At 44.8% G+C, this 23615-nt stretch overlaps 3 protein-coding genes and 1 pseudogene across 6 annotated transcripts in view; all 4 read right to left on the bottom strand.

The window, feature by feature from the left end:
- The window catches only part of LOC110501313 (alpha-1,3-mannosyl-glycoprotein 4-beta-N-acetylglucosaminyltransferase A), a 55331-nt gene extending 52327 nt beyond the window's left edge, over positions 1 to 3004 (bottom strand). The window contains exons 1-2 of one of the 2 annotated variants that reach the window (XM_036958610.2): positions 2755 to 3004; positions 1713 to 2252 (exon numbers count right to left, since the gene is read on the bottom strand). In XM_036958610.2, coding sequence (XP_036814505.2) covers positions 1713 to 1806 — 94 coding nt within the window. In that variant the 5' untranslated portion in view covers positions 1807 to 2252; positions 2755 to 3004. The remainder of the gene's footprint in view (positions 1 to 1712; positions 2253 to 2754) is intronic. The other variant, XM_090215380.1, reaches the window with a different exon arrangement.
- A 348-nt stretch (positions 3005 to 3352) lies between these two features.
- On the bottom strand, positions 3353 to 6682 carry creg2 (cellular repressor of E1A stimulated genes 2). The gene is made up of 4 exons (XM_021578789.3): positions 4999 to 6682; positions 4656 to 4825; positions 4411 to 4524; positions 3353 to 4258 (listed from the first exon to the last, which is right to left on the bottom strand). The coding sequence occupies exons 1-4, from the start codon at positions 5431 to 5433 to the stop codon at positions 4117 to 4119; spliced, it is 861 nt and encodes a 286-aa protein (XP_021434464.1). The 5' UTR covers positions 5434 to 6682; the 3' UTR covers positions 3353 to 4116.
- LOC110501311 (uncharacterized) lies at positions 5887 to 13851 on the bottom strand. 3 transcript variants are annotated; one of them, XM_090215379.1, is made up of 12 exons: positions 13776 to 13851; positions 13315 to 13590; positions 11737 to 11807; positions 11274 to 11400; positions 11012 to 11144; positions 10660 to 10824; positions 10375 to 10443; positions 10038 to 10274; positions 8593 to 9865; positions 7160 to 8271; positions 6952 to 7072; positions 5887 to 6799 (listed from the first exon to the last, which is right to left on the bottom strand). In XM_090215379.1, exons 3-12 carry the CDS (start codon positions 11786 to 11788, stop codon positions 6594 to 6596), a joined length of 3495 nt encoding a protein of 1164 aa, XP_090071505.1. In that variant the 5' UTR covers positions 11789 to 11807; positions 13315 to 13590; positions 13776 to 13851; the 3' UTR covers positions 5887 to 6593. The 3 variants fall into 3 exon arrangements, with proteins under 3 accessions (XP_090071505.1, XP_036814502.2, XP_021434463.2); XM_036958607.2 differs by lacking the exon at positions 13776 to 13851 and having other exon boundaries at positions 13315 to 13715; XM_021578788.3 differs by lacking the exons at positions 13315 to 13590; positions 13776 to 13851 and adding an exon at positions 11975 to 12083.
- A 3093-nt stretch (positions 13852 to 16944) lies between these two features.
- On the bottom strand, positions 16945 to 17925 carry LOC149972797 (uncharacterized; annotated as a pseudogene).
- Positions 17926 to 23615: the final 5690 nt, after the last annotated feature.

Genomic DNA, 23615 nt, shown 5'->3' with positions numbered 1-23615 from the left:
ACGCAGACAAAACCATTCTGTATACATCTGGCCCTTCTTTGGACACTTAAACCTCCAAACAAGCTTCAATGCCATACAATACTCCTTCCGTTGCCTCCAACTGATTTTAAACGCTAGTAAAACTAAACGCATGTTCTTCAACCGATTGCTGCCCGCACCTGCCCGCCTGACAAGCATCGCTACCCTGGACGGTTCGGACTTAGAATATGTGGATAACTACAAATACCTAGGTGTCTGGTTAGACTGTAAACTCTCCTTCCAGACTCACAATAAGCATCTCCAATCCTAAATTAAATCTAGAATTGGCTTCCTATTTCACAACAAAGCCTCCTTCACTCATGCTGTCAAACATACCATCCTACCGATCCTTGACTTCGGTGATGTAATTTACAAAATAGCCTAACACTCTACTCAGCAAATTGGATGTAGTCTATCACAGTGCCATCTTTGTCACCATAGCCCCATATACTATACACCACTGCGACCTGTATGCTCTCGTTGGCTGGCCCTCGCAACATATTCGTCGCCAAACCCACTGGATCTAGGTCATCTACAAGTCTTTGCTAGGTAAAGCCCCGCCTTAGCTCACTGGTCACCATAGCAACACCCACCCGTAGAAAGCGCTCCAGCTGGTATATTTCACTGGTCATCCCCAAAGCCAACACCTACTTTGGCCGCCTTTCCTTCCTTTCCTCTGCTGTCAATGACTGGAAAGAATTGCAAAAAAAAAAAAAAAAAAAATCACTGAAGCCTTATAACTCCCTCACTAACTTTAAGCATCAGCTGTCCGAGCAGCTTACCGATCACTGTACACAGACAATCTGTAAATAGCACACCCAACTACCTCATCCCCATGTTATCTTATGCTCTTTTGCACCCCAGTATCTCTACTTGCACATCTATCACTCCAGTGTTAATGCTAAGTTATAATTATTTCACCTCTATGGCCTATTTATTGCCTTACCTTCCTAATCGTATACTACATTTGCACACACTGTACATAGATTTTTTTCTATTGTGTTATTGACTGTAGGTTTGTTTATTCCATGTGTAACTTGTTGTTTTTGTCGCACTGCTTTGCTTTCTCTTGGCCAGGTCGCAGGTGTAAATGAGAACCTGTTCTCAATTGGCCTACCAGGTTAAATAAAAGGTTAAATATATTTTTTTAAATACATAAAAATTGAGTGAAAAACATTTCCAGAAGAGTGGATGCTGTTATAGCAGCAAGGGGGGGGGACAAAGTCCATATTAAATGCTCGTGATTTTGGAATGAGATGTGGACACATGCTGGTGGAACATACTGTACATGACCAAAAGTATGTGGACACCCTAGGGTCACGCACTATTTGTAAATGTATAAATAATTATTCAAAAACATAAAATATCATAAAATATAAAATAATGTTTTTATTTTTTAAATACCGTGATATATGCAGGCCATATCGCACAGCCCTAGTTTTGAAGATGCTAAAGTATTATACAGCCAACAAGAACCTCATATGAAGTGCCTGTCTGTTCGTCTATCTATCCGTCACTACAGTAAGTTCGGTTATAAAACGTGTTGGTAGCTAGCCAGCCTGCTTTCCATCTACCAGTCAAACAGCTGTCAAAAACGTTAGCTAGCTAGGTTAGTCAGCTGTCAGTTATTGATTTATAGTAATGCAGTGGGAACAGCTAGTGGCTAGTTAACACAACAGCGTTCGCTTGCTTACCTTTGCCATTCTGCCAGGCTGTGTACCAAGACAGGCTGAGAAACGACGTGAAGAAAATGATAGCAGTGGCAACCGTTCCATTTCTGAGCCTCATCTCATTTCAGCGATTCTCTCAACGAAGCGCGGGGACCCCGGGGCCGGCGTGCCTCACTCAATGCCTTCAGGGTTTTCAATCCAGGCAGAGGTGCGTACATACAGTAACTCGCCTCGGGTAGGAAAGGAACTGAGGTTTGAGAAACTGGGCTGGCTTTAAAGGTGGATTTTGTCTTTCCTAATCGTTCCCGGTCTGTCGCAGTGACTTGTCGATCTCTTTCCCTCTCGCTTGAGGGTGGCCAGTCACGAGGCAACCCTTCCTACACCGAGGCTTCTGCGCGTTCTACAATCTGAATCTCCCCGTGATGTGAGCATGGTCGGGCGGTATGCTTATTCACCTCCACTCAGTGGCAGTCGCTGCACAAAATGATGGAGAAACGGAAGATTAAAGATCATGAACCTTAGTGTTGACGGTACGCCTCCTTGAACTTCTGCACTCTGATGATTCTGGGGATGGCAAGAGTAAGCACAATCAACTGGTTTGACACGAAGAGAACATCTGCATTAATCTAGATATCGTTATTTTCTACTTATCAAAGTTAAGCAGCAAACACTGAAAAAAATAATACTAACTTTCTCGTTACTGTAGCTGGCACATTTAGAAGCTAGAGGGTAAGAGTTAGGGCCAGTCTTTTCTAGGAACCAGACCAATATGTGGTGGCTGTGCTTCTCCACAGACCTTAACTAGTATCGTATTTACATTTGAGTCATTTAGAAGGAGCTCTTATCCAAGATAAGGTTAAATAGATTCATTAAGACACTGACTTAGTTACACCTACAGTAGCGGCTGGCAGGCTAATACATAGCTAGCTAGCTACGGTACCTGTCTGATTAGACGCTGGTTATACTATTGACGCTTCTTGAACATTAAATGATTAGCTAGCGTTAGCTACGTGATAGATAGCTAAATGGCAGTATAACAATTAAAAACGACGTTTGCTACACTTACCCTCTGGTACACTGTTGCAGTCTGAAATATGTGTATTCTCGAAGTTGACCAAATTCGTGTTTTGTCACGAATAATCATTGATTGGGGGGAAAACTCCTTTATCTGCAAACCATTCTGTCAGACAACGCCAGCGGTCTGCCAAGGCACGAGGCGCCGCCCACTCAAGACGCCGGTTGTTGCCGAGCATCAACACACCGCGAACTTGCGCAGCATTTATGGGATGCGCGAGTAAAACACACGCATCTCTTTCAGCATCAAAATTACAAAATATACCGTTTGTCAAAAAAAACTGCTACCTTTTTTTATAACTAAATATATGAAGCACTACTTTAGGACTGATGGGTCGAGCATTTATTTTGCGGCCTATCATTTTTGTTTATGTCTAAAGAGCGCCACCGTGCGTTCATACGATCATTCTACAGCTGCTAGAGAAATATGCATCTTAAGCATTGCATAATTATGCAGAGCATACCTAAATTAAGTGACCTAATGATTAAAAAAAATAGAACACTATCAGCTTTACTGGTAGAAAACACAAGCACCAATACACATAATGCTTCAAAGATACAGCGAGTGAAAGATTGGGAGGACATTTCAATTATTTGACCAAATCATTTGTATTATGTTCCCAACATTGCATGTACAGTTTTACAATCTATAACAATGTATCATTCAACTTCTGCTTCAGATCATGCACAATGTCATTGACATGTACATTTTAAAAGATGTTTTCTTCAAACTCAGCACAAAATAGAAATGTGAATTGACAGTATGCGGCACTCAACAACATTCAATATCAAAGTCAAGATCTATTGCCCACCAGAGTCTACTTTAAGTGGATTGTTGATTTGTCATTTTCTAGCTGTTGAACCGAAGATTGTGAAAAAGCTTGGTGGTAGCATTGGAGAAAAAAAATTCAAAGCAAATAAACCATTCTGTACATTCAACAACATCTTTACATAAATAGGAACAATCTATATCTACTTGTCTTTATATTCACATTCTGTAGAAGCTTTCCCTTGAACTGTGGAAGCACTTTAATCAGTTAGTGCAAACTGGTTGATATGGGGGACATCTTAAATGTAGTTGTTACCTCTACATGCACCATGGTTAGACCACTCACACTCAGCCTAGAGAAGATCTAGAACTGAAAATCCCCACTCCCCATTTCTCTTAAAAAATATTCCAGAACTAGAGCTTTTAGATCCTCCCATTCTGTTATGTGTTTGAGTGGTGATGAATATGGTCTGAGGACAGCTGTTGTGGCACCTAGAGATGCTAACACACTGTCTTGTATTGGTACACGTGTGTCATATTTGGCACTGTGCAGTAAATTAATATAAACTGTGGATGAAGTTCCTCTCAGTAGGGTGTGGCTTTGAAGTAGTCTTCCAGGGGGATGAGTGACACCCCTCCAACCCAATCCTGGAGCCAGACCTGTTTGAGCTCTAGCTTCATAAAGAACCAGTTGTGTCCCACTGGCCATTTCCGCATCACAGGGTGTCTGGAGGGAGAGGACAAAAGACAGCATTATACACACACTAAACAAGCAGGCTATGTGTAGTCCCTGACTTCATTACTGGTGAGAGACAATTGGACAGCCAAACACACACAGAACATGTTCAGGGAGGACGAGTGATAAACATGCACACACACCTAGAGAACATGGCCTCCTGGGCAAACTCCACCTCCTCTGGGCCCACTTCCACCATCTTGCCTGTCAGGGTCAGTCTGGCACAGCGTGGGTCTTCAGGATCAAACACCTGCTGCCTGTGGGAACAGAGCACAATGTGTAACCATCACACACAGCAAGACTTGAAATGTGCCACTTCAACCTAGCACTGGGTGGGGACCCAAGGTTACCCACCCAAGAAAAGGAGGTGGGTGACACTCAGTCCTACCTGCAGAAATCTCCCTCTGCCTCTGAAAATGTGAGAGAGGCAAATGGGAAGCTTCTCAGGTCTGCTACAGAGTTGTCCATCAGAGTGACGTAGAAGTAGACAACTCCTGTACTGTTGTCCATTGGGCCATCACTGACCGAGAAAATATTCCCAAAAGGAAGGCCCTTAATCTGAGGATACAAAATAAAGTTGTTATACACAGGTACATACATACAGGCTTCAGACTACCTGGCTCTGGTCTGAAAACAAGGCTTAATAGTACATTGAGTGCTAATGTGCTTCATGGAGCAATTGCAATGCTGAGGAGAGGGCACCTTAAGTAAGTCTACAAGCTTTACTGTACCTTGTCTTGAGTGGAAATGGTGGCGAGATGTCCCCAGTCGCTGTAGTGGGCCATGTATCTGGCGGTTCTCGCCGTCTCCTGATGTGGGGGAGGTGAGGGGGCACTGGCGGGCGCTTTCACCTCCTCCATCCGATAGGAGAACACCCTGGACGCAGATGACACGGGCGCTGCATCCTCCTTTTTCGATTTGACGGTTTCTTTGGGCTTCTCCGCACCATTTCGTAACACAGAGGGCGGGTATGCCTGTTTCCACAGCCCGCTGTTGTCCACTAGCAAAGCGGGGGCGACCTCCTCCTCGGAAACGGCGTCCAGCTCTCCCTCCACCACGACATCGTTGGAGGCGACAGCCCAAGATACTGAGTTTCTGAGAGTGTAGCTCTCACAAAGGCACAGCAGCGCGGCAAATAATGCCAGGGAAAGATGATGTGACTTCATCAAACTGCTGGATATCTACTTTCCTTCTCGAGTTCGTCCTTCTGTCTAGGTGTGTGTTTACTGCCTCACGTGTATCTGTGGTGTTTTCATAACACAAGGCGAGGATTGGGCGGAGCCACAAGTTACACAATTGGTAGATGAGAATTGCCACAGCGCCACCCTCTGGTACGCCAAGGAATTATAGAGTGAACGTTGCCCTCCTTTCTATATTGAGAAATTCTCTCAGGCCAGAACTATGACTTTCCTACTCCTCTATGGTATTTTGCAATAGACATTGAACACGAGTCATACATGCTGCTTTAAATTTGTTTTGGCAAATGTTATATTTCTGTGCATTAATATTTCAGTGGTGCTTTCTAAAGATGTATATTTGCTTTGAATATACCCCAAATAGTTTTGAAATGAAATACTTTAACTGCTCTGTTAGTGTGGTCAGCAAAAATAAAATGACAGAAAACATTAGAATTTTTATTATTCATCATAAACAATTAGAGATGAATAGTTAGAACAACACTGGGGCATTTAGTCATATACATAAGCATTTATTATTTTCATAAATATCTTAAACATGATTTATTTCTGAGATATAATTCAAATGTTATTCCAACAATATATCAATAATATTTTCCCCATCTCTAACATAAGCCCAGAGTTTGGGACAAAAATATGTTTGGATCAAAACCAAGAGAGACAGAAAAAGAATTCAGAGATAGTGAACCATTCTACATCATAGTCATCCCATACGCAAACATACAATACAAAAAAATTTCACAAACAAGGCAAGCCTGTACATTCAAGGGAAGGCGATTTTACAGCTTACCTATAGCTTTTGCTTCCAAGGTCAATTCAATTCCACTTCAATGAACTCAACATCTCACTTTGTCCTTCACTCGCGCTACATTCCCATCACTACTGTTGTTGCTGTTTCTCTCCCTCTGTCTTGCTCCGTCTCTACCACTCTCACAACTTGCAATTGAGCCATTTTAGCAGACACTCTTGCCTATAGCAACTAACAATAAGTGCATTTAAATAAGGAACTCCCCCTATCTCTCTCCGTATCTTTCTTTCTTTCTTTCTTTCTTTCTTTCTTTCTTTCTTTCTTTCTTTCTTTCTTTCTTTCTTTCTTTCTTTCTTTCTTTCTTTCTTTCTTTCTCATTCTATCAGTCCATGGTCTTGTCATTCCAGGCCATTGACTTCCTCTTGGCCAGTTCCATCCAAGATGGCTGCCCCCCACTGTCAGAGATGGTCTGCAGGGGGGATGATGACGAAGGTGATGATGAAGGAGATGACGACGTTGCCATGTTCTTTCTCAGCCATTTGTGCTCTCTGTCTGCATGCCTGCCTGCCACTTTGGTTGGGCTTGATTCTGAGAGAGGAAGACATAGAGATGGTAATGACAATATAAATTAATAAGATCTTAACTATGCACAACCGTAGCAACATTTATAGAATGTTATAACTATAACATATAATTCAGTCGTTTTTTCAACCTATCCTATTTCATTAACATCTCTGTACCTGGCCTCCCATCAAGTTTAGCAACTTTAGTGTTTCTGTGAGTGGGTGGCGTTTTGGAAGGAGCAGCAGATTCAGCTGTGGGCTGAGACTCAGGTGGGGTCCTCGTTCTCCTGAGCTCCACCTGTATGGGGGAGGAGAGTGAGAGTGAAATTAAACTCTGTTTGTTTGACACCTCTGTTCTCAGATGATGTGTGAATGAAGTGGTTACCTTGCTCCCAGCAGGAGGAGTCCACTCCGCCCGTTTCTCCAGAAAGGCTGCCCTCCCTCCCACAGTCCCTGGCCTGTCCCGGTCCACCCACTTCTCTGTTGGCACAGCCGCCTCCTCACTCTTCCCCTGGAGGACAAGGGTCCTGTCACCTCTCCCTAGTGCTGGGACTGTAGCTTGGACTGGGGCTGGGTTTGTTGTTGGGGCTAAGGCTGGTTTGGGCTGAGGGGTAGGGTTGTGACCTCGTGTGATCCAGGGGGGCTGGCTGGGTGTGGAGCTTGGGCTTGAAGAGAGGGAAGACGAGGCCAGGGGCTGAGTGGAAGTGGCACCTATTGGGGCAGATTGTAGTGTGGCTTGAGCTTGGGTCTGTGGAGTGGAGCGCAGGGTGTGCTGGGTTGCTCGTATGTTGGACGGTGAGGTCACCTGAGACACAGAACTTAGGGTAGATTGTGCTAGCGGTTGAGGGGCGGTGGTTGGTTGTGCTGCCCAAGTGTTGGTTTGGTTTGACACATGTGTTGATGGTTTTGTGTTCTGTGTTGATGGTTGAGTCACTGTCTTTGGTTGTGTTGTGTTCTGTGTCTGTGGTGTTTTGTCAGTCTGCTGTTGTTTTGTGGTCTGTGTGGGTGTTTGTGCTGCTGTCTGTGGTGGTTGTGCTGAATTATGTGACTGCAGTAGTTTAGCAGTCAGGGGTTGCATTGGGGTCTGTGATTGTGGTTGTGCTGCGGTCTGAGCCTGTGGTGGCATTGTCGTCTGTGTCTGTGGTTGTGTTGCATTCTGTCTCTGAGTTTGTGTCATGATCTGAGCCAGTGACGACGTCTGTGGTTGTGTTGTGGTCTGACATTGCGGTTGAGTTGGGGACTGCATGCCAGTGAACTCTCTGGGTAGACTGCTGGTGAAGAGCTGCTGGAGGCCCCTGGTCTTCCCCCATGCCATGCTCATCCAGGATACGGTAGACTTGGGGGGCGCCTGGGGGCCAGTCGTGGGGTCCTGAGTGGCTGAGGAGGTAGTGTGGGCTTCCATGGCTGGGACAGGGGTGGTTTGGACCACCTTAGGGATAGCTGGGGTGGTTTGGGCCTCTTTAGTGGGAGGTGAGGGGGTAGGCTGGGCTGAGGTTACTGTAGACATGGGGTTAGACACATTCACATGATGACACAGAGTACTGTCATGGTGTTACAACAAGCACAATGTTCCCTCAGAGGAATAAGTCTTTATCATTCTGGTGTAACCTGCCATTTTTATTCTAGTGTAGCATATCTCCTTCGTTGGTTAACTCCCTTGATAACATAGAGATGATATATTCTGTAGAAGTGTAGCTTGGGGACAAAGTCCAGCACTGACATCCCTATCCAGTAAATGCATGATAATAATACTGTATATTATGTTCATTATTTACCCACATGGCTGAATATTCCGCCTTTTCAGAGAGGGAGTCTCACCTGCTTCTCTGAAGGAGCCGGCTCTCCCCCTGGGTGAAGACAGTGTTGTTGGGGCATCCCAGGTGTTTGTATGGAGCTTTTTGGGCATTGAGTTGGTTGGCGGGGTGTCCTGTAGCCCCTCAAGCCCGGTGGGTTTTGAGGAAAGGGTGTAAGGGGTAAGAGGGAGAGCACCCACCTCCTGACTTTCACGGTTAATCTTGAGATCTGATTGGCTGGTGGCTGACTCCGCCCGGACCTTCAGAGAGAGATAGGTGGAGCGAAGCTTCACGCCAAATGCTGATTTCCCCTCTTCCTCCTCTTCCTGTGCCTCCTCCTTTGCTTCCACTGCCTCCTCCACACCCTCCCTGCTCTCCTCCTCCACCTCCTCCCCTTCCAAGACTTTCTCCCCGATATCGCTAGCAGTCAACTCCTCTTCTTTGGGCTTGGCTCCCTCTTGCCTGCCCCCATGCTGCTCCTGCCCCCTCTGGCTGGCGTTTGAGGAGATCAACTTCACCTCTGTCCCCTTCTCCCTCCCCTCCCTCTTCGCCCCAGCCCCAGCCTGCTCCACCACTCCCAAGAAACCACCACTTCCCATCCTGGGTCTCTCCCGCTCCCTGGCAGAGTTGATGGAGATGCGGAAGGATCCAGAGACTGGCCTTGGCTCTGCCTGACCTGCGTCCTCCGGCCCAGCAGGTGGCTCTGTGGTACTCTGACCAGCAGCCACAGCCTCTGGCTTCCACCTCAGAGAGGATGTTCTGACGTTGTTCAGGCTAACTGCGGGCTGGGCGGCCGGGACTGGGTTTTCTTTGGTGCTACCCTCGGTGCTGGGGGTTGAATCTTTCACACCACTCTTGCTCAGGATGTCCCTCTTGGTTTGGGATGGGGCTGAGGGCTTGGGGTCTCCCAGGGACAGTTTCAGGGTCTGCTGTTGTGGAGTGTATCTCAGGTCCTGTACTGTGGTTACAGAGGAGGACTGTGGCTGTTTGCCTGGCACAATTTCCACTGGTCTCAGAGCAACCCCAGGATGCGGCTGCTCCTGTGGAGAGGGCTTGCAGGGGAGGGTTGGGGTGGAGGTGGAGGTTTTTGGGAACCCCTCAGCCTCTGTGGGACCAGACTTAAGGGGTGTCAGCTCAGGGGGTGCAGTGGGGGTGGTCAACCCCTCCAACTTTTGGATCTGGGTAGAGTGAGAACGTAAACGTGTTTTACCCCCAGTAATAGCAGGCCCGTCCTCTTCCTCCTCTGTCAAGGGCCGGTCAAAGTTGTTAAGACTCTCTGAGCGTGGTCTCGATTCAGTCTGAAAAGAGAGAGAGAGAGAGAGAGAGAGAGAGACAGACAGACAGACAGACAGACAGACAGATCATCGAGCAATAGTGTATCCAGTATTTTGATCTTTCCTGAGCTTTCCTCTGTGTGAGTTCCAGAGGCAAGGGCCCCATGTGTAGTTGGTATGCCCAGGCAGAACTTACCATGGTCAGCCTTTTGTTCTTGGCACTGGCCCTCTGGTTCCTGGGCTTGATGGACATACGGTGGCGGGCGGCAGAGTTATCCAAGGAGGGGGTGAACTGGGCTGGGGTGCTGAAATCCAAGGCAGGAGAGGCAGGGGAGAAGGCAGAGAGGGGGGCAGATGGGGTGGGGTGCACGAAGTTGGTAAGAGGAGGTTTGATCATGGGAGAGAGGGGATGGGACAAGGGTTGGGAGGTGGCCTATGAACAAAGAAAACAGAATAAAGATTTGGATTTATAACGACTCATAGTTGATATCAAGTGATATAGTGACTGACCCGCAAACAGAAATCGGTATTACCTGCTCTTCCTCCTCACTTCCTGTTCCTGCTAAACTCAGAGAGCTATGGTGCCTGGGAGGGGAAGGGAACTGTGGAGGAATGGGGAAGGGTTTGGTTGACACACAATGGCTGATGAGGAATGCAAAGTTCAACTATTGGCACTGCTGGAATGCAAACATACAGTTACATACCGACTCATCGAGAGAAAATGGAGGTATGGAGGGTTTTATGGAGGAGGAGGTTGAGGGTGGAGGTTGGAGAGAGTATGGCGACAGTACCTGAGGATGCGGTGCACAAAGTCTCACCTTGTAAGATGCCCCCCGGGGGTGTCTGTGGTCGCCCATGGAGATTTCGGGAGGGCTGTGGGGCAGACCATCGTCCTCTGAGCTGCCCCCCAGGTCCTCTGGACGTTTGATTGGCAGGACCATTGGGGACCGGCCTAGACGCATGTTCTGCTGCTGGAGCTTCATCTGGCCAATCAGAAATAATATAGAAACCTACCTTGAGATCTGCTTGGTAACCCATTGATGTCAATTCCTGATTTACACAGAAATACGAAGGTTCATGAGGTGTGGGATTCCTTTTGAATGGGGGTTGGGCCTTTAAATGCACATGTATGTTTCTAGATCCAGGGTACACCACGGAATGAAGACTCACCTGGAGTTCTTTGATCCTGCCTTGGACGTTCTCCTGGGATAGAACCCTGGGCTGCTCCGGACTAGACAGATCCTGGTCGGCCAAGAAGATACTGTCATGTGACAACGCCCGTGATCCCAACACGCCTGAACACCTGGTAGAGGACAGAGGGAGGAGGGGATATGAATGTCATGGAATCAATCATACATTTGTAAATATACACACACGCACGCGCGCACGCACACGCACACACACACACACACACACACACACACACACTTACAGATGCTCAGCTGAGCCTAGCCCCTCCGCCTCAGTGACATCACCAGCAGACTGGCTGAGTTGGGTCTCTCTCTTGGATCTCCCAAACAGACGTTTCTTCAGGGTCTTCAGCTTGGACTTCCTCTTTCCTGGAGGATACAGGCCTTGGTCATGATGCACGCATACAAATGCATTCTTATTGATACTCATCCATGCTTTAACCGCTACAGATACAGACACACTGTCTACACTCATGCAGACACACACTCTGACTCGCCCACTCTAATACAGATAACGTAACAGATACAGACACACTCTCACACACACTAACATGTGCCTAGTTAGATACACTCTACTCACACTCCTACACACATACTCAGTCTAACCCACTCTAATGTATGTTTATAACAGAGATAGATACACATGTACACTAACTGAGCTTTTACATGCTTTCTGAACATTATCCAAGTTTTCCAGTGCCTCACCTCCTGTAAGGTCATCAGCGCTGCCCTCCGCATCTCCTGCAAAAGACTCCATTGCTCTTTCCTTTCAACAACTGCAGGATAAATATATATAGAGAGAGAGACAGGGATCAATAGAGACAACAAGGAAACAGAGAGACAGACAGACCAACAAATGGAAGCAGAGATAGCCAGAGAAGCCAGCAGTCAGAGAAGAAAGAGCGACGCGGAGATGTTGTGACACACAGAATGTCCTTTCTACCATGGAGTGAATTCTCAGACTCGGTACTCTCTAGCCATGGTCTCTGCGAACACACTTCTATGCTGCACATGTATGAGTCTGATAAAACACACCCAAACAGGACACTATCTCTCACTCCACCTGAGCGCAAAGGTTTATTGGCACTTAGACTTTACCTTCAGCTAGTCAGGAAGGTGGGGTGAGAGAGAACACACTCCACTTCTCCATACCTGGATGAATCACTGTTTATAACGTATAGCAGATGGACACATGATTAATGGAACTCTAATAGACGGGGATGGAAAAATCTATTAAGTTAACACACACAGGTGCACACACACACACACACACACACAAAACCCACCACATGTACAAATGCAAACACACACACACACGCAGACAGACACACGTGTCAGTGCAGTACACTCTGTGATGACCCAGGTAACACACCCTCTCTGTTGGTATTAGAGGCCTATAACCTGGCTCTCTAGTGAAGTACTGAAGTCTACACAGTGCGAGCTGCTGGTTGATGGCCAGAGGCTGATAAGACAGACAGCATGAACCTATGGTGCAACATGCAAAGTTCAAACTGCTCCTGAGTCCCCATTGAGACTCAGGGAGTCTTCATGAGCTCAGTTGATCTATGGGTCGAGTTGAAAAACACTACTGTTTCATAGTCAAAGGAGGGGAGGCTATGTCCCAAATATAACACTTAATATGCTTTAGAGAATAGGTTGATATTCAATATTTTCACAGACCGCCAATGTAACAGCTGCTGCCTGCATGCACTGTGTAAAATGGAGTTTGATTCAAAAGTGGAACAACTCGCTATACCACAAGGCCCCTGAGGAATACGGTCAAAAGAAACCATACAGATCCTCAGAGAGACGTCTAATGAGCCCAAGGAAAGCAGCACCAGAAAATAAAGATAATCTGCAGGATTATTGACATTACATAGAGATCCCTAGGATTTCACAGCCCCACAATTCCACAACAGTAGACGAATCACCAACTTTCAACATCCCAGACCCATCGACACAAAACTTAGCTGAGATGCATTGATCATACAAGCACACAGACACAGACTCACGCACAGTCGTGCACACACACACACAAGAATATAGGCTAGTATTTGAACACGTGATGTACATCATGTACTGCATTCTGTACACTGTACACATGCTGTACCTTGGCAATTAGACACGGTAAAGCCAAAGTCAATTTGCTGGGGCAGCATAAGCCCATTCTCAAATATAAGTGCATTTAATAATGCACCTCTATCTAAAAGTACTTATCCTTGAAAGAATGCTACATTGTTAAACCAAATCTCCCCAGGGACTAACATTCCTGTGTTTACTTACCCAGTTCTACCAGACTCCCTTACTGCACAGTAGCTATCCCTCCCTCTCCTCCTTTTCCTTCTCTCCTCTACTCTCTCCAACGGCGTTGTGTCCTCACTCTCAGCAGAGGCTTTGTCCTTCTTTAAAGCCTCAGGCTGCGGTCCTCCACACCTGCAGATAGAGGGAGGGAGAGACTGAGAAGAAGGACGGAGTGAAAGGAGAGAGCAAGTAAAAGAGAGAGAGAGAGACAGAGAGAGAATAAGGACAGAGAGAAAGGCAGGGACAGAGAAGGTCAAGCTATGCCGGGGGCAGCATATGCAGACAGGGAGACAAGAGGGCAGAGCGGAGAGAGAGAATGAAGGAGAGAGAGAGAGAGAGAGAGAGAGAGAGAGAGAGACCGAGAGAGCAAGAGAGAAGCCAGAGACTATTACATTAGTAGCACACTGTGGCCCACTGCGCTAAGCTCCTTATGAAACACTAACCTGATTTTAGGCCCAGAAATGAGGAGAGAGAGAAAAAAATAAAGCTGCAGTTGGAAATAGTACATTTACACATTACCACCACAAGACCACAATGCACTGGGGTGGGCTGGGCCAACCATAGACAGACACAGGGGTGTGATTTGAAGAAAGATAGAGTGTGTGTGTGTGTGTGTGTGTGTATTTACAAATGTAAACAACAAGTGTGTGAAGCCCTGCGCTGTTAACAGTTAACAATGAGAAGCTTTCAGCTGAGTTTAAAGTTCCCTCCTTGGGCTAGCGTCATCAACACCTGGAGCCCATACTTTTCCACTTCATTTGCCAAGGGTTATTGACTTAACTTCTACAGGTGCGTCAATTTAAAATGAACTCCAATTGAGACTGTAGGAGATTTAACCTACTGGAACTGTTGTCATAGCTAGGACAACACATAGAGGCGCTGGGGATTTGCATGTCCACGCGTCAATCGCTCAGAGCTTTTGCATGCATGATCTTTCAGACGTGATAAAACAGTTTAGTTATTTACAGTTACAGTAAGCACAGTCCATATCAGTGTTGTGGCCAAGCCACTGTGTTGGGAGGAGAGAAGAGGGGCTCAGCCCTATGTTTCCCAACCTATGTTCCCTCAGCCCTATGGTCCCCCAGCCCTATGTTCCCTCAGCCCTATGTTCCCTCAGCCCTATGGTCCCTCAGCCCTATGGTCCCCCAGCCCTATGTTCCCTCAACCCTATGGTCCCTCAGCCCTATGTTCCCTCAGCCCTATGGTCCCTCAGCCCTATGTTCCCTCAGCCCTATGGTCCCTCAGCCCTATGTTCCCTCAGCCCTATGGTCCCTCAGCCCTATGTTTTTCTAATTTGGCGCACAGAAACTTGAGGCCATGAGTAAAACATGTAGTAAAAGATAATGGCACCAATTGGCCTATAGGTGGCACTGTTATAAGGTGTCTCACTTAAACCCTCATATCCGCCACACTGTTTGACCTAGAGACTTGAAACGTTGTATGTACAGTTGAAGTCGGAAGTTTACATACACCTTAGCCAAATACATTTAAACTCATATGCTAACGATAAAATTCAGTATGTACAGTAGTCCCATGGTACATCTCTTAACTTAGTTTAATTTACGTGTACATTGAAATCCTTTGTAAATCCTCTCCACAATGGCTTATCAACTTGAAACATGTTAGGGTCATCAACGACATTACCACGATGAACCATGTTACGTTTGGCATTGATATCTTAAACAATAAGGAAACTATTAAGCATTCACTATTTTGACTATGTAAAGCTAACGCTTAAAATGATCATAACAAACTTCTTCTCATGGACTAAAAGTCAGATTCAGTTTGGACTCATCACAATAGTCTCTAAAGAGTTTGAGAAAATAACAGTGATGTATTCAAAGCTAAAAAATACTTCTTTACATGAACCACAGGACCAAATGACACCAAATTTGGAATGTGGGCACATGATACATGTCTTAACTTAGTTTAAGAAAATATAAGGGATTGGTCAGATGGCTGAGTTATTGACAAATCAAAAATCTGATTCTACATGTCTATTTATACCACTGTAAATCCACTCTACAGTGGCCTATCAACTTGGCACTTGTCAACACTATCATGGATGTCCATAAGATTAACCACACCGAATTTGGTATTGATATCTCAAAAAACAAGCTATTAGCAACTCATTCTTTGCATATGTAATGCTACTGCTCATAATCATCTGAAATCATCTTCTCCTTATGAACCATACGTCAGATTCACTACAGATTTTGTATTTAGACTCATTTCAGCATTCTTGAATGGTTTTGAGAATAAAAAGTTGCTGCATTCAAATATGTCCGCCCCGTACCTATAGATGCACTTTAGCACATATGCTAACGATAAAAATACTTTACAATCTTCTCTTCAAGAACCATTAACCAGATTGACTCCAGATTTGGTATTTAGAATCAAAAAAGGATTCTCTAATGAATTTGAGAATGACTCAAAGTCGGCCACGCAACACAACTAGATAGCACCACGTCACACCAGGGCCATGAAAACTGAACTGACGGACATGACAATGATTACCTACTGCATTCAGAGATAACCAACCTACAGCACTAGACTGATCTTCACTTGCTTATGGTATTGCGAGATAAACATGTTATGCATTCACCTGATAGCACATCAATCCAATCAAAATCAAATCCCCCAAAATATTAGCATAAACATATTTACCAGATGTTATTGCGGGTGTAGCGAAAATGTTTGTGTTCCTAGCTCCTAGTCGGAAGTTTACATACACCTTAGCCAAATACATTTGTACTCAGTTTATCACAATTCCTGACATTTAATCCTAGTAAAAATTCCCTGTCTTAGGTCAGTTAGGATCACCACTTTATTTTAAGAATGTGAAATATCAGAATAATAGTAGAGAGAATGATTTATTTCAGATTTAATTCCTTTCATCACATTCCCAGTGGGTCAGAAGTTTACATACACTCAATTAGCATTCAGTAGCATTGCCTTTAAATTGTTTCACTTGGGTCAAACGTTACGGGTAGCCTTCCACAAGCTTCCCACAATAAGTTGGGTGAATTTTGGCCCATTCCTCCTGACAGAGCTGGTGTAACTGAATCTGGTTTGTAGGCCTCCTTGCTCGCACATGCTTTTTCAGTTCTGCCCACACATTTTCTATATGATTGAGGTCAGGGCTTTGTGATGGCCACTCCAATACCTTGACTTTGTTGTCCTTAAGCCATTTTGCCTCAACTTTGGAAGTATGCTTGGGGTCATTGTCCATTTGGAAGAGCCATTTGCAACCAAGCTTGATGCCATCTATTTTGTGAAGTGCACCAGTCCCTCATGCAGCAAAGCACCTCCACAACATGATGCTGCCACCCCTATGCTTCACGGTTGGGATGGTGTTCTTCGGCTTGCAAGCCTCCCCCTTTCTCCTCCAAACATAACGATGGTCATTATGGCCAAACAGTTCTATTTTTGTTTCATCAGACCAGAGGACATTTCTCCAGAAAGTACAATCTTTGTCCCCACGTGCAGTTGCAAACCTTGGTCTGGCTTTTTTTATGGTGGTTTTTCTTCCTTGCTGAGTGGCCTTTCATGTTATGTCGGTATAGCATATAACATATGCATGTTATGTCGGTATAGCATATAACATATGCATGTTATGTCGGTATAGCATATAACATATGCATGTTATGTCGGTATAGCATATAACATATGTATGTTATGTCGGTATAGCATATAACATATGTATGTTATGTCGGTATAGCATATAACATATGTATGTTATGTCGGTATAGCATATAACATATGCATGTTATGTCGGTATAGCATATAACATATGTATGTTATGTCGGTATAGCATATAACATATGTATGTTATGTCGGTATAGCATATAACATATGTATGTTATGTCGGTATAGCATATAACATATGCATGTTATGTCGGTATAGCATATAACATATGTATGTTATGTCGGACTTGGTTTACTGTGGATATTGTCACAGCCGAACTGGGGACCCTCTCTGCGGGCCCCGGATTGGGCACCCTCACTGCGGGCCCCGAACTGGGGACCCTCACTGCGGGCCTCGGACTGGGCACCCCCGTTGGAAACTCCCGACTGGAGGCCATCGCTGGAGGCTCCAGACTGGAGGCCATCGCTGGAGGCTTCGTGCCATGGATCCTCACTGGAGGCTTCGTGCCATGGATCCTCACTGGAGGCTTCGTGCCATGGATCATCACTGGAGGCTTCGTGCCATGGATCATCACTGGAGGCTTCGTGTCATGGATCCTCACTGGAGGCTTCGTGCCATGGATCATCACTGGAGGCTTCGTGCCATGGATCATCACTGGAGTCTTTTTGCCATGGATCATCACTGGAGTCTTTTTGCCATGGATCATCACTGGAGGCTTCTTGCCATGGATCATCACTGGAGGCTTCGTGCCATGGATCATCACTGTAGGCTTCGTGCCATGGATCATCACTGGAGGCTTCGTGCCATGGATCATCACTGGAGGCTTCATGCCATGGATCATCACTGGAGGCTTCATGCCATGGATCATCACTGGACTGGAGAAACACACAGGAGGCCTGGCTCTGGGAGCAGGCACAGGACTCACCAGTGCATGGGGCGGTCATCGGATACACTGGGCCGTGAAGGCGCACTGGCGGTCTCGAGCGCAGAGCCTGCACAACCCGTTCTGGCTGGATGCCCACTTCCACCTGGCAAATGCGGGATGCTGGCACAGAGCACACCGGCCTGTGAATGCTCACTCGAGACACCCTGCGCATCATCCCATAACACGGTGCCTGACCAGTCACATGCTCCCCACGGTAAACACGGGGAATTGGCTCAGGTCTAAACTCCAACTCCGCCAATCTCCCCGTGTGCCCCCCCCAAAAAAAACATTTTGGGAGCTGCGTCTCGGGCTTCCGTGACCGGGTCTTGTCCCCTGCCATTCTCTCCTCCCCGGTCCAGCTCGTCCTCCCGGGTTGGCGCACGCTGCTTGATCTTTTGGGGGTGGGTAGTTCTGTCACGGCCGTCTTCCTGGAAGGAATAAATGGACCAAAGTGCAGCGTGGTGAGCGTACATTTTAGTTTTTTATTTTAAAATGTCACCAACTTAACAACAAACTAAAGAAACAACCGTGAAGCTTACAGGGCCACAAACAAAGTTAACTACTCACACTAAAAGTAGGGGAAAAGGGCTACCTAAGTATGATTCCCAATCAGAGACAATGATAGACAGCTGTCCCTGATTGAGAACCATACCCGGCCAACACATAGAAACACAAATCACCCAAATCACACTCTGACCAAACCAAAAAGAGACATAAAAAAGGCTCTCTAAGGTCAGGGCGTGACAGATATAGATACTTTTGTACCTGTTTCCTCCAGCATCTTCACCAGGACCTTTGCTGTTGTTCTGGGATTGATTTGCACTTTCGCACCAAAGTACGTTCATCTCTAGGAGACAGAACGTGTCTCGTTTCATCTTAGTTTCATCAGACCAGAGAATCTTGTTTCTCTTGCTCTGAGAGTCCTTTAGGTGCCTTTTGGCAAACTCCAAGTGGGCTGTCATGTGCCTTTTACTGAGGAGTTGCTTCTGGCTGGCCACCCTACAATAAAGGCCTGATTGGTGGAGTGCTGCAGAGCTGGTTGTCCTTTTGGAAGGTTATCCCATCTCCATAGAGGAACTCGGAGATCTGTCAGAGTGACCATCACCTCCCACAGGCCCTTCTCCCCCGATTGCTCAGTTTGTCAGGGCGGCCAGCTCTACAAAGAACCTTGGTGGTTCCAAATTTCTTTCATTTAAGAATTATGGAGGCCACTGTTCTTGGGGACCTTCAATGCTACACACATTTTTTTGGTACCCTTCCCCAGATCTGTGCCTCCACACAATCCTGTCTCTGGGCTTTACGGACAATTCCTTCGAGCTCATGGCTTGGTTTTTGCTCTGACATGCACTGTCAACTGTGGGACTTTATATAGACAGATGTGTGCCTTTCCAAATCATGTCCAGTCAATTGAATTTACCACAGGTGCACTCCAGTCAAGTTGTAGAAACGTCTCAAGGATAATCAATGGAAACAGGATCCACCTGAGCTCAGTTTCGAGTCTCATAACAGGGTCTGAATACCTAAATTAACACGTTATATTAAAACATTTTATACACTGCCTTTCAAAAGTTTGGGGTCACCTAGAATTTTCCTTGTTTTTGAAAGAAAAGCCAATTTTTTATCCATTAAAGTAACATCAAATTGATCAGAAATACAGTGTAGACATTGTTAATTTTGTAAATGACTATTGTAGTTGGAAACAAATGATTTTTAATGTAAAATTTACACAGGCATACAAAGAGCCATTATCAGCAACCGTCAATCCTGTGTTCCAATGGCACGTTGTAGTTCATCCAAGTTTATCATTTTAAAAGGCTAATTGAATATTAAAAAACCCTTTTGCAATTATGTTAGCACAGCTGAAAACTGTTGTGCTAATTAAAGAAGCAATAAAATTGGCCTCCTTCATACTAGTTGTAACGGCTTTCTTCTGTGGATGAAGGATCGGACCAAAATGCAGCGTGGTTAGTGTTCAACATGTTAAATAAAGACAATAAACGTGAACACTACAAAATACCACAACAACAAATGTGAAAAAAACTAAACAGTCCTATCTGGTGCATAGACACAAAGACAGAAGACAACCACCCACAAAACCCAACACAAAACAGGCTACCTAAATATGGTTCCCAATCAGAGACAATGACTAACTGATTGAGAACCATATCAGGCCAAACATAGAAATGGGAAAACTAGACACACAACATAGAATGTCCACTCAGCTCACGTCCTGACCAACACTAAAACAAAGAAAACACAAAAGAATTATGGTCAGAACGTGACACTAGTTGAGTATCTGGAGCATCAGCATTTGTGGGTTCGAAATGGCTCAAAATGGCTAGAAACAAAGTCCTTTCTTCTGAATCTCATCAGTCTATTCTTGTCCTGAGAAATGAAGGCTAGTCTCAACGTCAACAGTGAAGAGGCGACTCCGGGATGCTGGCCTTCTAGGCGGAGGTGCAAAGAAAAAGCCATATCTCAGACTGGCCAATAAAAATAAAAGATTAAGTCCACAGCGTTGTACGAGATCTTCAGTTTCTTGGCAATTTCTCGCATGGAATAGCCTTAATTTCACAGAACAAGATTAGATTGACGAGTTTCAGAAGAAAGTTCTTTGTTTCTGGCCATTTTGAGCCTGTAATCAAACCTACAAATGCTGATGCTCTAGATACTCAACTAGTCTCAAGAAGGCCAGTTTTTTTGCTTCTTTAATCAGAACAACAGTTTTCAGCTGTGCAACATGATTGCAAAAGGGTTTTTTAATATTCAATTAGCCTTTTAAAATGATAAACTTGGATTAGCTAACACAACGTGCCATTGGAACACAGGAGTGATGGTTGCTGATTATGGGCCTCTGTATGCCCATGTAGATATTCCATAAAAAAATCAGCCGTTTCCTGCTACAGTAGTCATTTACAACATTAACCATGTCTACACTGTATTTCTGATCAATTTGATGTTATTTTAATTGCCCATTTTTTTTGCTTTTCTTTCAAAAACAAGGACATTTCAAGGTGACCCCAAACTTTTGAACAGTAGCATGGGGTATTGTGTGTAGATTGATGAGGATTTTCTTTTACTTAATCCATTATAGAATAAGGCTGTAACGTAACAAAATGTGGAAAAATGGCAGAGTTGGGATGTAGTGAACATGTACATGTAGTTCAACTAGTTTAACTACGTTTTGCAGTCATTTGGTGTTAGTTGAACTACACTGAACAAAAATATAAACGCGACCTGCAACAATAAGGAAATCAGTTAATAGAAATAAATGAATTAGGCCCTGGTCTATGGATTTCACATGACTGGAAATACAGATATGCATTTGTTTGTCACAGATACCTTTAAAAGAAAATGTATGGGCGTGGATCAGAAAACCTGTCAGTATCTGGTGTAACCACCATTTGCCTCATGCAGCACAACATCTCCTTCGCAGTTCATCAGGCTGTTGATTGTGTCCTGTGGAATGTTGTCCCACTCCTCTTCAATGGCTGTGTGAAGTTGCTGGATATTGGCGGGAACTGGAATATGATGTTGTACACTTAGATTCAGAGCATCCCAGACATGCTCAATAGGTGACATGTCTGATGAGTATGCAGGCCATGGAAGAACTGGGACATTTTCAGCTTCCAGGAATTGTGTGCAGATCCTGGCCATGCAGACTGTCTACCATCTGCCCGGTACAGTTGAATGCCGGATTCATCCATGAAGAGCACACTTCTCCAGGGTGCCAGTGGCCATCAAAGGTGAGCATTTGCTCACTTATGTCGGTTACAACGTCAAACTGCAGTCAGGTCAAGACCCTGGTGAGGACGACCAGCACGCAGATGAACTTCCCTGAGACGGTTTCTGACAGTTTGTGCAGACATTATTTGGTTGTGCAAACCTACAGTTTCTCAGCTGTCCGGATGGCTCATCTCATATCATCCCACAGGTGAAGAAGCCGGATGTGGAGGTCCTGGGCTGGCTTGGTTACACTTGGTCTGCTGTTGTGAGGCCGGTTGGACGTACTACCAAATTCTCTAAAACAACGTTATGGTAGAGAAATGAACATTCAATTATCTGGCAACAGCTTTGGTGGACATTCCTGCAGTCAGCATGCCAATTACATGCTCCCTCAAACTTGAGACAACTGTGGCATTGTGTTGTTTGACAAAACTGAGTGCCTTATAATTGTCCCCAGCACAAGGTGCACCTGTGTAATGATCAGGCTGTTTAATCATCTTCTTGACATGCCACACCTGTCAGGTGGATGGATTATACTGGCAAAGGAGAAATGCTCACTAACAGGGATGTACGCAAATTGGTGCACAACATTTGAGATAAATAAGCTTTTTGTGTGCATGGAAAAATTATTTTATTTCAGCTCATGAAACATGGGACCTGTTCTGTTCTGGAAAGAGCAAAGATCTTAAGAGGAACGTACATCTTTCTCAACGAAACTATCCTGAAGCTGTGCGCCATAAGAGGAAATAACTTATCCCAGCCATGAAAGCTTGATGACATTTGTTACATCTGCTATGACTGGCTCATTGTATATACTACACATTCTATCCACAAATGTCAATACATCCCATCACACACAGTACCAGTCAAATGCTTGGACACACCTACTCATTCCAGGGTTTTTCTTTATTTTTTACTATTTACTACATTGTAGAATAATAGCGAAGACATCAAAACTGTGAAATAACACATTTGGCATCATGTAGTAACCAAAACAGTGTTAAACAAATCTAAATATGTTTATATTTGATATTCTTCAAAGTAGCCACCCTTTGCCTTGATGACAGCTTTGCATTCTCTCAACCAGCTTCAAGAGGTGTTCACCTGGAATGCATTTCAATTAACAGGTGTGCCTTGTTAAAATGTCATTTGTGGAATTTCTTTCCTTCATAATGTGTTTGAGCCAATAATTTGTGTTGTGACAAGGTAGGGTTGGTATACAGAAGATAGCCCTATTTGGTAAAAGACCAAGTCCATATTATGGCAAGAACAGCTCAAATAAGCAAAGGGAAATGACAGTCCATCATTACTTTAAGACATGAAGGTCAGTCAATCCGGAGAATTTCAAGAACATTGAAAGTTACTTCAAGTGCAGTCGCAAAAACCCTCATGCACTATGATGAAACTGTCTCTCATGAGGACCGCCACAGGAAAGGAAAACCCAGAGTTACCTCTGCTGCTGCTGAGGATAAGTTCATAAGAGTTATTTGGGTTGCACCTCAGATTGCAGGCCAAATAAATGCTTTACAGAGTTCAAGTAACTCACACATCTCAACATCAACTGTTCAGAGGAGACTGCGTGAATCAGGCCTTCATGGTCGAATTGCTGCAAAGAAACCACAACTAAAGGACACCAATAAGAATAAGAGACTTGCTTGGGCCAAGAAACACGAGCAATGGACATTAGACTGGTGTAAATCTGTCCTTTGGTCTGATGAGTCCAAATTTGAGATTTTTGGTTCCAACCGCCTTGTCATAAAGAGAAACCCTTGAATGAGTAGGTGTGTCCCAACTTTTGACTGGTACGGCATGTAAGTACGATATTTCCGTTTTTTTATTTGAATACATTTGCAAAAATGTCTAAAAAGTTGTTTTTGCTTCATTATGGGATATTGTGTGTAGATTTATGAGGGGGGGTAAATATTTTAATCAATTTAAGAAGGCTTTAATGTAACAAAATGTGGAAAAAGTCAAGGGGCCTGA

Source organism: Oncorhynchus mykiss, chromosome 22 (genome assembly GCF_057628025.1).
Source record: "Oncorhynchus mykiss isolate SJ-2025 chromosome 22, ASM5762802v1, whole genome shotgun sequence".
NCBI lineage: Eukaryota > Metazoa > Chordata > Actinopteri > Salmoniformes > Salmonidae > Oncorhynchus > Oncorhynchus mykiss.
The sequence above is the reverse complement of the archived record's forward strand: the minus strand, read 5'-3'. Positions and strand labels throughout refer to the sequence as shown.